The 16,953-nt window shown below is 42.4% G+C and overlaps 1 protein-coding gene across 2 annotated transcripts in view; it reads left to right on the top strand.

The window, feature by feature from the left end:
• Nucleotides 1–9,835: 9,835 nt before the first annotated feature.
• Nucleotides 9,836–16,953, top strand: part of PARD6G (par-6 family cell polarity regulator gamma) — a 78,391-nt gene continuing 71,273 nt past the window's right edge. Inside the window, exon 1 of one of the 2 annotated variants that reach the window (XM_033154730.1) lies at nt 9,836–10,242. In XM_033154730.1, the coding sequence (XP_033010621.1) occupies nt 10,171–10,242 (72 nt within the window). In that variant the 5' untranslated portion in view covers nt 9,836–10,170. The remainder of the gene's footprint in view (nt 10,243–16,953) is intronic. The other variant, XM_033154731.1, reaches the window with a different exon arrangement.

The following is a 16,953-nucleotide window of genomic DNA, read 5'->3' on the forward strand; positions in this document are numbered from 1 at the left end:
TCTTCAACTACCAAGCTGGGGTGTGTAATATTAAAAAGGCATAGGTCAACTCACGGGAGGATTCCTCTAACATTACAGCAAGGCTCAGATGCTTCAAATGACAATGCAGGACCAGAATGTGTAGCATCTTTGGTACCAAGCACTTTGTCTTCCCCTCTCTGGATTTGGGCCTGAAGGATCAGGCAAAAAAAGCTTGGATGCATGAAGGGTATGTTATACGCAAGCACAATTTGTGACATTGCACCAACATAATTGCTGGTTGCAGGGCATGTCTGTTAATACAGCAAATCTTAAATAATATATACAATGTCAAAATAACAACAACATGCACAACTCAGTATCTCAAAGCCAAACAGTCCTAATATTTCTGAAATAAGTCCACGAGAACAACTCTCTATGGGTATACTTGTTCTAGTGCAATCCCAACAGAACTCAATTCAATGTTCCACCAAATAGGTCAACTCCAACCTTAGAAAGGCAATTTGCTCTTTTTAAGAGAGAGAGAGAGAGAGAGAGAGAGAGAGCACTGAATTGTATAGCTCCTTTTCAGACCAACCAGAAGAAGATTCATGAAACAGAGATTGAAATCCGGGTTTCTTGTTGGCAGAGTTACGTTGGGATCGTACAAGTATACACACAGAGAGCTGTTCTCATGAACTTATTTCAGGAATATTTGGACATTTTGTCTTTGAGATACTAAATTGCACGTGTTATTATTATTTTGGCATTGTACATATTATTTAAGATTTCATGCATTAGAAGGTGTCAAAATGTCGTACATTATTGTTAATGAATTTTTGTAAACCACATACAGAGTTGTTTAGTTTGTGATTTATCTCTCTATATTCCTTGGGTGTGGTATTGGGCATATCTGTTAAGGCATCAATCTTAGCTTCCAAATTCCTGGCTTTGTGGGGTTTTAGACCTGACTCCTGACTTGTTGCACATTCCTGCCTCCTGGTTCAACCTGTGATCTTGGTCCCTGCCAACTCCCGGCTCCCGGCTTCTGACATTCTCCTGGTTGTTACCCATGGCCCAGTGCTGACTCTGTGGCAGGCTGCAATAGTTGATTGTATCAGTTCATGCAAATGAAGTGCTCTGTTGAGTCATACTGTAGTTATCCCAACATTCTTCAACCAGCTCCTCAGTCACTCCCCAGCAGTTGCTGGAAGTATATTTAGGGCAGGACAGCCAGTCACATCACTCTAGCACTTCCAACCTTACCTGACTTCATCCTCCACTCCCCTTTATGCTTCACCATATAATAGTGGTAGTAATACAATTCTTTTCTATATTGATTGATTTTAAGCATGTTACATTTCGGAATCAGAAATCATCCCAAAGCAGCTTATAAGAAAAAGTCAAAGCAATAAAATAAAACATTATTAACTATACCATTGAAAACAATAAAATATAACATTTATCTCATTAAAAACAAAGCAGCAGATAGCAAAACCACGTGTAAGCGCAACATCCAAGCCTTTCATTCCTGGCACAGGATACTAACCACCCTAGCTTATCTTAACTAAAAGCAGATTTGGAAAAGCCTGAGAGCTCACCATAAGAAAATATCAAGTTGACTAGCTTGAAAGTATTATTATTATTGTTACTATTATTATTATTTACTACAGGGCCAAGCTTGACTTGCTACTAGAATAATTTTTTTTTATTTATTTCTAGGAATAATTCCATTTTCACCCGACTGTTTCTGTACCAACCTGCATGGAAGGAATCCAGAAAAAGAAAACAAACCAGCAAACACAAGACAGCATGTGCTTTGGTAATGCTGTGGGATCATAGTACTGTATAAAGTTTAGAGTTGGAGTGGAAATAGAGGTCAATATTAGAATGATTCTAAAGAAGCTGCTACTTATTTGTTTATGAAAGTACTTCTTTAATCAAAAGTAGCATGCTTTTCCCTTGGATTTCTGAACATGTGATGGAAGATTACGGTAACCAGAATAACCTTGTCCAACAGCCTGCCAACAATGCCTGACAATAATGGTTCTGCCATCCCTCATTCTGCAGATTCCCCCAACTAACCATGTGGGCAGAACAAAGAACTTCCCAGAACTGAGTAACCACCGAAATCTGGAGCCCAAAAGCTTCTATCACTCCTCACAATACAACTGTGCTCAAGCTAGTCTCCAGCCTCGCATTGTTATCTTGACATCTAGCTTCAGGAGTGACCTCAGATACCCATCAGTCATGTTCTGCCTGCACAAAAGAACACATCAAAAGTGTAGGTAAAAGAGGATGGAGAGGAGAGGTGGAGGGATTTTTCTGAAGCACATTTAAGAAAATAAAGTAGCTGTGTTTTTAACAGCATCAGTAAAAGTTATTTTATATAATAAACCCGCTCAACACCTATTGTCGCAGGGTGGTCTGAGCATGAATACTGGGTGAATACAAGTTATTTTTCAGAAGTCTGTAGTAGTAGTAGTAGTAGTAGTAGTAGCAGCAGCAGCAGCAGTAGTAGTACGATAATTAATATAGGCGTCATTGTATTTTGTGGTTCTGGTGAGTGTTATTATTCAATGAATTCTTCATGCGGTGAAAGTACCAAAAGGCTTTCATTGGTAGGGCTGCCATACAGCCAGAATTTCCCATACATAGCCGGGATTCGGCAGTTGCAAGCAGTGTCTGGATGGAAATCGCTGAAATGTCTTACAGTATTTGTTTGTAGGTCCCATTTTCATTTCCAAGAGCTTTACTGCTGCACAATGTGGCTATACTGGTCTGAATTACTCTGCAGACAACATACAATATTCCTGGATGCTATGAAGAGTGTTAAAATCAATTGCTGGTAGTGTCTGCCTACTTCTGTGTAGAACTTCAATCACAATATGAATGAGGAATACAGTCTGCTAAATACTGGAATCTGTATAACCCATGCGACACCATGCAGCAGCAGCAGCAAGCTAAAGTGACTCCCTTGCTGCAGAGCAGCAGAGAAAACAGCCTGTAGGTTAGTGATTTCAAATTATCCTTGAGATTTCTTGCTACCTGGCATATTCACAATTCCAAACTTATATCCTGAGCTCAGCTAGATAGTCAAATGGAATGTACATGCCAGCATTAACTGCTGTTGAACAGATGTTAACCCTGCCTTGCACACATGACTCTGGAATGCAATAAAATTAGGCCGTTCTGGGAAAATATTTTGTCTTCATTTACTTACAGTGCTAGCTAGAACAATGGGTTTGATCTTCTTTAGCCTTGACTCATAGAAATAATCCTTAAGCACGAGAAAGAAGTGATCTATAGGGTTATGGCATAACTTTTAAGAGAAGCACCTTAAGGGAAATATTAAAGAAATCAACGCTGCCTGAATCGTTAGTGCAAGGAGGAAAGAAACAGGATGATCCACGTTTTTTCCTGTTAGTTAAACACTGCAAATAATAATTGGTTGCACACTGCAATGGTTGGTTAAGAACATGTTAAGCTGGAAAATCAAATACAATCAAATACTGTTTTGGTCATTGGGCCAAAATGGCTATGATGATGGGAGACCTGTGATGGACTTTCCCACATTTTTTTTCTACAATCCTAAAAGCAGCTAAGGGGCATTGGATCAGGACCATGGAGGTGGGGGGCAACTTCGTCCCCTTTATCCCAATCAGAACTCCTCTTCCCACTGCAAATTGTTGCTTTCTATGCAGACAGAAAAAATAATGGCTCCATTATGGGTACCTACTTATTTCCACCAGAGAACAAAAAACCAGCTTCAGAGGAAAAATCCAAAATGGAAAATAGTACCATGGTTCCCCCATCCCCACCCCAGCACCCTAATCTGACTTATCCTTCCCTTCAAACTTCCTTAGCTTCAGCTGTACACATGTAACATATGTCTTCAGAATTCTCGGGGCCAGCAGAAGATATGGCAGCAGGTTAACAGGCTGTAAAAAAAGATATTGAACCTTCCATTCTATGTTGTGACCTATTCTGACCACATCAGATCAGTGGGTATGGACAATGCCAGCATGCACTTGCTAGAGTTGAAATGGAGCTAAAATGAGCTTCAGAAATTGTGCTCATGCAAGTGGGGCAGCACATCTACATATCCAAAAAGCAGCTTCAGGTGTGATTTACGTTTGCCATTATTTCTGCAGGTACCTACATAATTACGATTACTGCTTACAGTGAATAAATTTGCGCTGAGATATCATAATATTGTCTGAGTACATGTCCTTGCCTGGCAGTTGGATAAGGCTGAGTCTATGTTTAGTTTCACACAACCCTAGGAATATGATATATTCAGAGAAAAGTATTGCTCTCAAAGATTTGACAAATTAAGCTTTCTCAGACCAGCTGATAAGCCCAAGAGATTTACACTGTTAAAAATTTATTGGCACTTTGTAGGAAATCAATGCATCATTTTATGTTAAATGTTCAAGTGTCCATTATTTGGAAGTAATATAAACTTAGCTTAAAACAATAACAGAAAGCAAAGTAATTTATCAGGCTTGTGGCTTACAAGCATAAATGTCAAAGAGCTCTACTTAATTTTTCATTTGCAAGTTCAATTTGCTAACCAGTTTTGAGTCTTACGGAATGAAAACTCTACTCTGGCTATTAGCTTTGAAGAACCTCCATTGGCTTTAGAAGAAAGCCCAGGTTTATACAGCCAAAGAGTTAAATTTTAAAGGATTTCAGCTTGGTATGCAGTGATTTCTAGGAACATGTAGAAAAATATATTACCTGGTAAAATTAACTGAAGCTTCTGCATGAACAAGACTTGATATAAATACTAGATGAGGTTTATGGTGAAACAATTGCATTTTACCAGCAATTGTACCAGAGATTCAGCCAGATCCTTATAAAAGTACTGTAGATATCAGCATAAGAAGAACTCTTATCAAGAAGGAATGAACTTCATTGAGTCACTGTGCTATATTGAGGTTCTCATTTTATTTGTTTTCAATGATGAAAATAGATATAACTTCCTAAGCCAACTTGTCCATAAAAATCCACAGGATCTAGAACAGAACTGCTAATGGGAACTGTTTATTGGTTCGCCAAATAATTTATAAGGTTTGGACACATTAAATGGAAACACATTAAGGAATGATGTCACAACTCTAAATGTATACTGCGGCCATTCTGTTGCGTTCACCAAGAATGAACTGATTGTAGCAAGTGCATTCAGGAATGCTGTAATGGTTGTGCACAAATAGGAATGTTTTTCCATTTTTACAAGCCATCAAAATACACAGGAGAGTTTTATAAGAAAGCAACAGACAATAGCCTCCAGATGAGATGTGGTATCCTCAGTGATTGCTTGCAGTCCCAAGAATAACAAAGTCTAACAGTATATTTTCTCAAGGGGCCACTTGTGATTGCAAAGCCTGAAATGACCAAGAAGATTAAAGTACAAGGTATGGCTTTATCTGAAGGTCTGCACAAGATCAATTTGCTTGGTAGAAGATTTGCCATTGCTTATTGCCATTGTCTTTAAGCCCTATATACAGTAACATTAGAAACAGGGGGTGTTTCTCCACTAAGCTTCCTCTTAGTACCATATTGAAAGTGAAAATATGTTAAATCCTGTTTGTTTTCAAATTTGCACTGAAGAAATATACAGTGGTACCTTGGTTCTCAAATGCCTTGGTACTCAAACAGCTTGGAAACCAAACATTGCAAACCCGGAAGTAAGTGTTCTGGTTTGCGAACTTTTTTTCGGAAGCCTAAAAAAGCCCTCTTCGGATATTTATTGCACACCTAAGGAATTTTTTATGTGATCATATACCCAGAATATACCCACTCCACTGAAATATCCAAGCCAAAGAGCCAGTACAAACAGGATGTGGTCTGAACCATTAAGCCTCTTGGGCTTGCTGATCAGAAGGTCGACAGTTTGAATCCCCACAACGGGGTGAGCTCCCATCACCCTGTCCCAGCTCCTGCCAACCTAGCAGTTCAAAAGCACAGCAGTGCAGGTAGATAAATAGGTACCACTGTGGTGGGAAGGTAAACGGTGTTTCCATGCGATCTGGCACTCATCATGGGGTTCTGTTGTGCCAGAGCAGTTTAGTCCTGCTGGCCACATGACCCAGAAAGCTGTCTGTGGAAAAATGCTGGCTCCCTCAGCCTGAAAGCAAGATGAGCTCCGCAACCCCATACTGTCGTCATCTTTGACTGGACTTAACCGTCAAGGGGTCCTTTACCTTTTATAAAAAGGATTCTATTCTAAACTGGCTAAGGGGTTCTGTGAGACTTTAAGATTAGCAAACTTCTACTACCCACAAGTATAAGCAGCCCAAAGGGACGGGGGTGGGGTAGGTGACAAACAGCTCACTCCCCCATTCCTGGACTCCTGTAGCTATTTGAAGGAAATGCACTTTTCCCATTCTGATCTAAACTGAAATATTTAATCAGGTTGCAGTCCTAAGCATGCTCACTCCTTCAGAACTAAACCATGGAGGAAATGTGTTTAGAATTGGAGCCTTAATATATAATATAACATTACTATTTCTCTTTCAGAAATCTAACCAATGAGGAAAAAAGCTCACCCACACTTTGTGCCCTTTTTTTTGAAATTTCTCTTTTGGTGTCACCACTGTGACCACAAATTTATATTTTCTTCTCCACGGTCCAGTCAGCTCAGGATCAAAGCGGTAATAACGTCTACCAAAAAAAAGTTAACCATTACTGAGCTGTCTCTAAGATGTGGAAGGAATGTGAAATCTCTAACTGATTAAAATCACAACAAATAGCTAGGAAATGGCTGAATAAATAAACATAATGGGAGCTGAAGACATCACTGTGGAGGAAATGAATGATGGAAGCAATGACCTGGTGATAATTCCAGTTGCTGATGGAATTTAGGTTCAAGATATCAGACTACTATTGTTTACACTTGGCTTATGGCTTTGAGTGGGTGCCTGCCGGCAGTAAAGAACCTTTGATATAGCATGGAGAACAACAGAAGCAACTTGTTTCTGAGAGAATAGATCAAAATACCAATTTAACTTTTATTTTTTTTATGAAACACTAAGAAATATCAACAGATCATGCTTGAACAGACGGAACTGTGTTTTGGGAGACTCAATTCTAACTGCACTTCCATTGAAAAAAGTGGGACTTCTGAGTAAACATGCATAGGCATGAGCAGATAGCAATGATATTAGGCTAAAAAGAGGACCTAATGGGTTCTGTGGGTGATTTAAGAATATTATTCTTCTGTTTGTAAATGGTTTTACATGATTTTAATATTCTATTTTTACATGGCTGTGAACCACCCAGGGACCTTATGGTGAATGGTGGGCAAGAAATCTAAAATCCGTTGTTGTTGTTGTTGTTGTTGTTGTTGTTGTTGTTGTTGTTGTTGTTGTTGTTATGTTATAGGTTGAATTACACTGATGTCACCCTGCTTGTGGCACCATTTCTCAGACTAATAAAGTTGCAAAATCTTCCATTGGAGGTGGCTCTTAATTAACAAGGGAATAGTTTGCTGCTAAGGCTTGTCTTCTCACTTCCTTCTGGCTAATGATGGAATGTGAAAACAATAGCTTCACCAAGACAGCATCCCAGAACATGACATGAATGCAGGTGTTCTGAGTCAGGATGTCAAACTGGTATGATGGCAGGACTGTGTTCCCTCCTTATGTGGCCTCGGAACTTTCAAAAATAAAGAAAACATCTTGGGTGCCACGAAGTTGAGCTTCATAAAATGTCTTTAGTTTAGCATCTGCTACTCAAGTGTTGGCTGAAGGTCAAACTAGAAACGAATGCAGGCACCACCACCCACCCCTCAAATACAGTATGCATGTCCAACTCGCACGTGACCATGTACCGGTATATGTGCTGTGCCAGGAAATAAATGAATAAATCGATTTGCTACTTGAAACCATCACATAAACACAGTTAACATCACACTGAGAGTCGTACTGGGATGGTGGCTTCTGCAGTATGGCTTGTCATGTGGTTAGCTGGCTTGTGTAATTGATCTCTAGTGGGCTGGTGTAATGAAGTCTATGTACAGTTACAGGGAGCCGAGGACCATTTTTTCTTCAGCTCCTTATGAGACTGCTGTTCCAGACCTTTTCAGTGGAGTCCCATGCATGTTTTATTCAGTTTACTCAGTCCCACTGAACTGAGTGGGGCTAACTCTCAAAGTAAGTAGGCATAGGACTGTGGCCTTAATACAGAATCAGGATACATAACACCAACTACAATGCTATAAATAAAAAAGAAAGAAAACGTTTATTTAAATAACTGTGCATATTTGTCACTATTCCCCAGCCTGCAACGCTCTGGGGATAAGCTGTAAAGTAGTCACCATATATGGGACGCGGGTGGCGCTGTGGTCTAAACCACTGAGCCTAGGGCTTGTCGATCAGAAGGTCGGAGGTTCGAATCCCCGCAACGGGGTGAGCTCCCTTTCTTCAGTCCCAGCCCCTGCCCACCTAGCAGTTTGAAAGCACGTCAAAGTGCAAGTAGATAAATAGGTACCGCTCCAGTGGGAAGGTAAACGGCGTTTCCATGTGCTGCTTTGGTTCACCAGAAGTGGCTTAGTCATGCTGGCCACATGACCCGGAAGCTGTCTGCGGACAAACGCCAGCTCCCTTGGCCAATTAAGTGAGATGAGCGCCGCAACCCCAGAGTCATCCGCGACTGCACCTAATGGTCAGGGGTACCTTTACCTTTACCTTTTAGTCACCATATACCCCACACTTCTGCTTGTCCTGAGATTAGAAAGCCTTGCCCCGCTCCATTCAAAGGGAAAAACTGCACTTTAGCTCTAAATCGGAGCAAATGTCAACCCAGAGAAAACCTGAATTGCCATATATCCACATTTACCTTTCCTCTGTCCTTCCCAGGCACAGCCCACACTTCAAAGCTCCATGTCAGAGTGATTTCCCACCCCCCTCCCTCCAGAAGTTTTCCAGCAAAAACATGCTCTTTAAAGCTGAAGCAGAACAAATAGCAATATGTCGAAAACCCCAATTGTGCTTAAGCTTCAAAGAACAGCTTTTGCAGGAAAAGTTCTGGAGGGGAAAAGAAAGCACCCCAACACAGAGTTTTAAAGTGCAGAACTGTGTCTGGAAAGAGTGGTACAAAAGTTAAGTGTGGATAAGTCCTGTGATTGAGTGCTAAAAAGCAGTTTTACTTGGGGGAAAGCCCACAGTTTATTAAAAATGTGTTTGTGTGTTTTGTTTTGTTTTGTTTTTAAACAAACTTGACAAATAGAGAATACTGGTATCAGGATTTTCCTAATGTAGTGATTCACCTGAGGCAGGAGCCAGAAAATTGGGGTTGTTCTGGGTAAATCTCTCACAATGAAAATATACATTTGGGCCAGTGTGCCTGGTATAGAAGCACAATGCCTTCCATTGCAAAACAAAAAATAAAAATAAAAAATAAAAAGGCAGATTATCTTTATTTGTTTATTACACATGGTTGTGGTTGTTTCTGTAAAGATCCTGGTCCTGCGCACACTTGCATAAATATCCTCCAATGTTAATGGACTTTCACGCCCTCGTATGCAAAAATGATCAAAAGAAAGTTTGGCGTATTCACTGGAAGAAGAAGAAAGGCATTTTGCATTCACCCATAATATAAAAAAAAGTTTTATGTGACTTTAAAAAGAAAAGAAAAAGGAAGCGACTTTATGCTGATTAACGCAGCAGAGTTTGTTGCTTTTTCAGACCTTTGTGCGACACTGCCCACTGTTGAGCACCCGGCCAGCCAGCTAGTTAGCTGAGCAAGTTAAGCAAATATTATCATTTTTCTGTCATAATCCGCAAACGCGCGCCCTCTGGCGGCCATGATGAGCGACGGCGATGACTGCTGCTCTGGAGTTTTTGAAACGGGCGAAGACTGAAAGTGGGAGGGTTCCAGATGGAGGCGGGGCCCAGTCCTTGCTGCTGCAGCCGCCTTCCTATTGAGTCAGAGGCGCGTTGCGAGCTGAAAGCGATTGTAACAAACAGAAGCCCGAAGAGCGAGCTAGGCGGGCGTTCTGATTAGCGCGCTGGGACAAAGTAAAAGAATCTCGGGAGGCTGAGCGTTCCAAAGAAAGTTACATTCCAGGGTCGGAGCAGCAGCAACAAGCGGCTGCCCGGGGGGCGCTTTCTCACGGAGGCGGTGGATCTTCCCAGCCCTTGTTGAGCGAGGGCGAAGAGGAGGAGGCGAAGGACGAGGGGGGGTTTCAAACTGGGGGCCGAGAAAATGAATCGGAGCTTTAACAAATCTCAGAGTCTGCGGTATTTTGGCTACAGCGCGGTGGAAGTGAAAAGTAAGGTAAGGACAGAAGGAATAGCTACTTGCAGCCCGGATTAACCTTCCTCCCCCCCCCCGCCTTCCCCTCCCGCACTCTAGTACCTTTCCCCACCACCTCCTCTAACTTCTTTTTAAAATGAATGGAGACCCCCCATCTCTTTGCATCATCCCGCCCCCTCCCCTTATGATGCTTTGTTTTGTGTCTAGAAAAAACGAGATTGCCCTAGTTTTCCACCGGAGGGAATAAACTTACTCCGGCAGCAACTTCTTTTTTCTTTCAAACGTGTCTGCGTCAATTTATGAAAGAATATAAGTGAATATTCTGCCCGCCAGCCCCCCCCCCCTGACTTGCTATGGAACACATGTTTTCCCTTTTCTCTCCACCATAGGGGACGTATCCCATAGCAACTTGTCCAGAGATCTCTAGGGTGTTTGTCGTGAGGGGTGGGTTTACTTCTCCGCCTGGACATTTCTCACATATTTTGTTGTTGTTTCAATTTCGCTTTGGGGGCGCCTGGATATTTAATCTCCGGCTTTATCGGCTTGCTGGGATCAGGCGGCGATCGCGGCACGTTTCTTGCTGGTGGGCCGTTCACAACAAAAGGGGAGCACGCCAGCCTGGCTTTCCAACTAGGGCGGCGGGAGGTGGGGTGGGGGGAGCTCGGGTGGAAAGAGAAGCAGGTTAGGCTCGCTCAGATCTGGATTAGTGAACCTCAAAAGAGGGCCACGAGGAGGGCCGATTGGAGGGGGGGGGATGCTGTTGCTGCAAAGCCCCCCACCCCCACGCGCTCGAGTTAAACTTGATCGCTACTCGCGTGGGAGCGAGCGAGTCCAATTCCAGCAAAACGCTCGGCTGCCTTTGCTTAACGTTTCCCATTGTTCCTCCTTATGGAAGTACAGTACTTTTAAACTTTTGTGTTTTGGTTTGAACATATTGCCGTGGACGCGGGAAGGGACGACTGGACTACAGACACGGGGGTGGGGGGTGGGGAGAGAGCATTATTTCTCTCCCCTGAATTCAGCTCTCTGGAGTTCTCCTCAAGAAACGCCAGGCAGCCTGTTCCTAAATCCCATATTGGCCCTATTGAATGTGCTCCTGGCCCTGTTGCTGCCTTGCAGGTCTTGAGCTCTGCGAACTCGCTCTCTTTAATTCCTGTTTAAACTTGTTTGGAGAGTAGTAGACTCCCTTTCTCCCTCTCCCTTTTCCCGGTGCCACCTGGTCTTTCAGCTCTTCCTTCGTCGCGGGTGGGGTGAGGGGAGGGAATTGCTTGCCTCACCAAACGTAAGTCTTCACGTTTTTGGTGTTTCCCGCTGAAAAGACGCAACTCTGGCTTAAGTGCATTCGGATCTGTTTGCACTACACCCTCTGAATCTGTCCGCCCCGCCCCACCCTTGCTGTCTTTTTGAAGAGGCCTTTAAGGAATATTGAACTTTTAAGTAAAGCCTGCCTATCTTGTCCTAGGAGGAAGGTGCATGCTTGTAATGAGGGATAAATTACATGCATCTATGCTTGGAATTCTGCTTCATAGTTCCAAGAGCTTCTGGTTTTCAGATAAATCAGCCAAGGGATGGGAGGGGACCATAACATAAGAATAGGCTTGTTGACTACCCAAGGGTCCATCTAGCCCAGGCATGGGGTACCCATGGCCCTCAGATGATGTTTGCCTACACCAACCATCAGCCCCCACCAACATGGCCAATGATGAGCGATGATGGGAGATGTAGTCAAACAACATTTGGAAGACCCCAGGTTGCCTGCCCCTGATCAGTTCCATAAACCAACCAAGTAGGTGTAAGGGGTGAAGGCAACAACATTGCCAATACCCATTGATGGAGATACTTGTCATTTTAAAAAGGTAAAGGGAGCCCTGACAGCCTGACAGTTAAGTCGAACGACTCGGGGGTTGCGGCGAGCTATCTAATGTAGTGGCCATCGCCACATCCTGTGGCAGTGAATTCCGTAAGTTAATTAGGTGTGTGAAATAGCCCGTCCTGTTTTCATGTGTACAGATAGATGATTTTGGCATGGGACTCAAAATTGTAGTACAGTTGTATGATGAGGGGGGGGGGATAAGAATGCATTTTGGCTATCCTCTTCTTACTATCCATAATTTTGTAAATTCTTGCTATGTGTGTTTCCCCCCCTTGGACTGGCTAATAAGAGCAGTAGCGAAGGTACTTTAACCCTTTGAGCATAGTGAAGACTTACCCTTTTGTGTGCTTGCATCATGGCATGCCTGCTATGACAAGTTTGCTAGAGTTGCCATATTTCAAAAAGTGAAAATCTGGATACAAAAGTTGTTGAGCATTTTTTTTGCAAAGTTGCTGAGTTTTTTGGGGGAGGGGGTTGTGGCAAAGTTTGAGTTTTTGAGCCATTTTTTATGCAAATCCTCAAACTCTACACTACCAACATGGGCTGCCATATGTCCAGATTTTCCTGGACATTGCAGTGATTTCTGCCCAGATGCTTTAAGGGGGCTGAATACCAGCTATGTCTGGAAAATTCTGGATATATGGCAACCCTAACTTAGCATCATTACATCCCAAAGCCCCTGTTCAAGCAGGGGAGGAAGCTATCCTTGAAACAACATGAGATCAGGTTTGTCCTCTGCTTTTGTCATGAGTTGTGCCATTCCAGGCAGCTTATCTATGACAAACATATGCGTGGTTGTGAGACCTATGTTAATGAACTACACCAGAGAGGTGGAGTACCCATGTCCCTCTCTAAGTGTTGCCGGACTCCAACTCCCATCATCCCCAGGCATTGTGGCCAGGATCATGGAAGGATATTAGGAATTGTAGCCTACCAACATCTGGAAGGCCTTCTAAGTCTTTCCCAAATCACTCCAGCCTCATCTTATCTGTATTTCTACAGCTACCTTACTTTCCCGCCCACTTTTCTTTCTTTATTTCTCATTCTTTTATTCATTCATTCATTCATTCTTGGCTTTGCCTTCCAAACTTGCCTTGCACGTGTAAGATCCACAGCAGTACCTCTGGGTGGGGGTTGCATCGCTTCTGTGTTCTCAACAGCTTATAGCAAAATGTTTAAATCAATGTTAAATGGTGGCAAGAGTCCTTCTGTGGACAATCCAAGCTGAAATTAGAAAGAGCTGAATTTTAGTTCCTGTTCTGCCACTGACTGAGCAAATTCCTCACTGTTTTCCCTACTTTATTTGGTCATTTAAAGGGGGTACATTAAGATATGCCCATGTTTGTTGGACTCTTTAACATCCATCAGTGTTGGCCAACAAGGCCAGTGTTGGGTTACGATGATGTGCATCGTAACCCAACAACCTCTGGACAACCACAGGTTCCCCATCCCTGTTGTGGAACCAACAGAGGTCTCTGGGTTTTGTAGCTTTTTGTGTTCTATGTTAGGGATGAGTTGCTTTTCTTTGTTTCAAAATTATAGATGCTTGACTTTACTTTGGGTGAAATATAGGGAACTTGCACCCAGCCAGACCATTGGTCCATCTGACAGTGGTACTTCCATTCCATTCTTGGAGATGCCAGGGATTTGAACCTGGGACCGTGCGTACAGAGCAGATGTTCTGCAACCGAGTTGCATGAAATAGCCAGCTGGCTGCCTTTCTCCTTCATATGCCAATAAATCTTGTATTTCTCTCAACAGTCTTATTACCATTTAGAACACAGACTTCTGAGACTTTGTTGCAGTGCAAGCTCTGATAATAGGCAGTAGAAAGGCCATGCTGTCAGAAGTGTGAGCTGTACTTAGCATCCTTTGAATGAACTGTTCTGAAGGAATGAATTGGTTGTGTATATGTAAATACTAGTCCTTAATCCCTGTCAGCCCGACTAGTTTGTTGGGATTCATACACACAATCTGATACACAGTACACATAAAGTATATCTATAGGTAACAGACTCTTTTTGTGTTGCTGCCTATTAAACCGGAAGTGCTTCATAATGATACAGTAACATTTTTAGTGATACAGTTTAGACCCTCAAAGGCAAGGTTTGACAGTTGCAACACTGATGGTGTACCATTCATGTTAACTCCTTTTCAAGAGTATTTGTTTGACCAAATAACTGATGTAGTTATTAACCAACAGCATACCTCCTGTGATATATGAGAATATTTGTTTTCCAATCACACTCAGAAGTACATACAGGTTACTAGATGTAAGAGAGCAGCACACTCTACACAATCAGTTACTACTGGTGGTATTCTGTCACTTGACATTGATTCCTAAGACTGTTATTGTTACCATCAATTACACTCAAGTTGTATATTAGGGTAGCAATCATAATATATTGAGTGCTTTGGTGGTGGAATACTTCCCCATTTGACATGACTACAGGACTAATGAAGAGAGAATGCTACGGATTATTATTTTTTAAACCTTCTATGGCATGAGGTTGTGACATAGGCTCTGTGTGATTTACCTGGAAGGCAGGGCAGAGATTGTTACACAGCTAAGGAAAAAATGTTGTTTTGACCAAGAGTAACATACTTTTGGATGATTAACTCCACACAGCTACATTTCTAGAAAATTGATTGATTGTGACGATTAGCGTCCATGTTCTCAGGTCTTGCTCCAGGCAGAGGTAGTGTTCCTTACTAGAGTCTTGAGAAATATTTAAGTAAAGGGGCTGCCAGTAAGGAAAAGGACATAATAAACAAAGTATCTCTAAAGTGTGTGCCTCCTCTGCTTTGATACGAGAAAGTACTTCAACATGTAGACACTTTCATTGACTATGATCCTTCTGGTAGTGATGCTTAGCCTTTACTCCAGGCAGTGTTAGAAACTCAGATATATAAGCTAGTCGCCAAATGGCTCCTTAAACCAGTGTTTTTCAACCACTGTTCCGTGGCACACTAGTGTGCCGCGAGATGTTGCCTGGTGTGCCGTGGGAAAAATTTGTTTATTTGATTCCTATTCAAGAGAATTACTTTATATATAGTCAATATAGGCACAGAGTTAAATTTTTTAACATTTTCTAATGGTGGTGTGCCTCGTGATTTTTTTCATGAAACAAGTGTGCCTTTGCCCAAAAAAGGTTGAAAAACACTGCCTTAAACCAAGGTTACAGTCACCTAAATGGAATGCCTAGTTGCCATTTTGGGGCAAGGCGGCTCGGAGGTCATTATTTTTCCAACGATGGATTGACCTTGATGAATTCTCAGTTAAACATCTAGCTACTGCAAGAAGATCAAACTTATCCATTCTGAAGGAAATCAGCCCTGAGTCCTCACTGGAAGGACTGATCCTGAAGCTGAGGCTCCAAAACTTTGGCCACCTCATGAGAAGAGAAGACTCCCTGGAAAAGACCCTGATGCTGGGAAAGATGGAGGGCACAAGGAGAAGGGGATGACAGAGGATGAGATGGTTGGACGGTGTTCTCGAGGCTACCAACATGAGTCTGACCAAACTGCGGGAAGCAGTGAAAGACAGATGTGCGTGCTCTGGTCCATGGGGTCACGAAGAGTCAGACACAACTAAACGACTGAGCAACAACAAGTTCAGAGGACAACCTTAAGCTAGGTGAAGAATGTTGGGAACTTAAAGAAGAAAAGCCACTTGACCCAGGGGCAGTCCACATATATATTGGCCCTAGTCCTACCTCTTTTTCTTAATGGTGATTCCTGCTCCTGCTCCTGCTCAGGCTGCACAGAAAAAAGCAGTTTGGTTCCAGAAATTCATTCTGATTGTGCATGTAAAATATAACTGGTAGAATTCTACAGAATGGGCTATTAGTGTGTGAAAACAATCCAGATCCATTGATCCCCAGATGGTGGAGGTGTCAGGTGGCATCCTGGTGCCCAGGCATCTTCACTTGGTCTCAAGTGGTCGAAAGCCAGATGCAAAATGTGCCAGGCACAGACTCCAGGACCATTAATGTCGACCAGAGATGGGGAACCTATGGCCCTCCAGATGTTGTTGGATTCCCAACTCCCATCGCCCCCAGCCAGCATGGTCAGGGAGGATGGGAGTTGGAAGCCTCCAGATGTTGTTGATCCACATACCCTGCTTCAGAAAAGTTGTCTTTAGGCTTCTTTGTACTGAATTGCTGTATGTCTTGATGACTCACAGTTGAATGTATGAAATAATTCTCTTGAATCAAAAGTAACCACATTTGTGGTGATGGGATGGGATGTATCAGCACAGGGCCCATACACACATGTAAGTCATCAAGTGACAAATATACACTGAGTGCTTAAGCCTGTGCCTCTGAAATCCTTAATTGCAAAAACTGCTGTCCAGGAAAGAAGAGAATGGCTTCTTCAGCTTGGGAGGCATGTTATCATTAAAGTACAGATGGTTTTAATCCACATTGTTGTGTGTTGGTGGTGTTTAATTCACTGGTTTGGAGTGGCATGTGAAACTTAAATATAGTGCTTATATTTAAAATATGTCAAGGTGGATATTCAGCAGTGATGAAAAGGCTTTTCACTGCTTGGTGCAGATGCCTTGAGAGTTGTGGAAATTTTGAACTTATCTTTTTAAGTTCATGTTACTAATTTTGTCAGGTATATAACAGATGGTCTTCCATTTGCCAAATGGCGGATTAGCACTGAAATTTACCTTACTTGTGGGAAAACTGTAACAGTTATTTCTTATTTAATTGAGAGACAAAGTCAGCATTTTTGTAGTAGGTGATGAGATAGTCTCACGGTTTCACTTGGACTGGTTGGGTTGCAGCTTTATTCTGCGCATACTCGCCTGGGAGTAGGTAGCACTTCCTTCTGAGTAATCTGACTGTGTC

The sequence above is a fragment of the Lacerta agilis genome, chromosome 7 (assembly GCF_009819535.1).
Source record: "Lacerta agilis isolate rLacAgi1 chromosome 7, rLacAgi1.pri, whole genome shotgun sequence".
Classification (NCBI taxonomy): Eukaryota; Metazoa; Chordata; class Lepidosauria; order Squamata; family Lacertidae; genus Lacerta; species Lacerta agilis.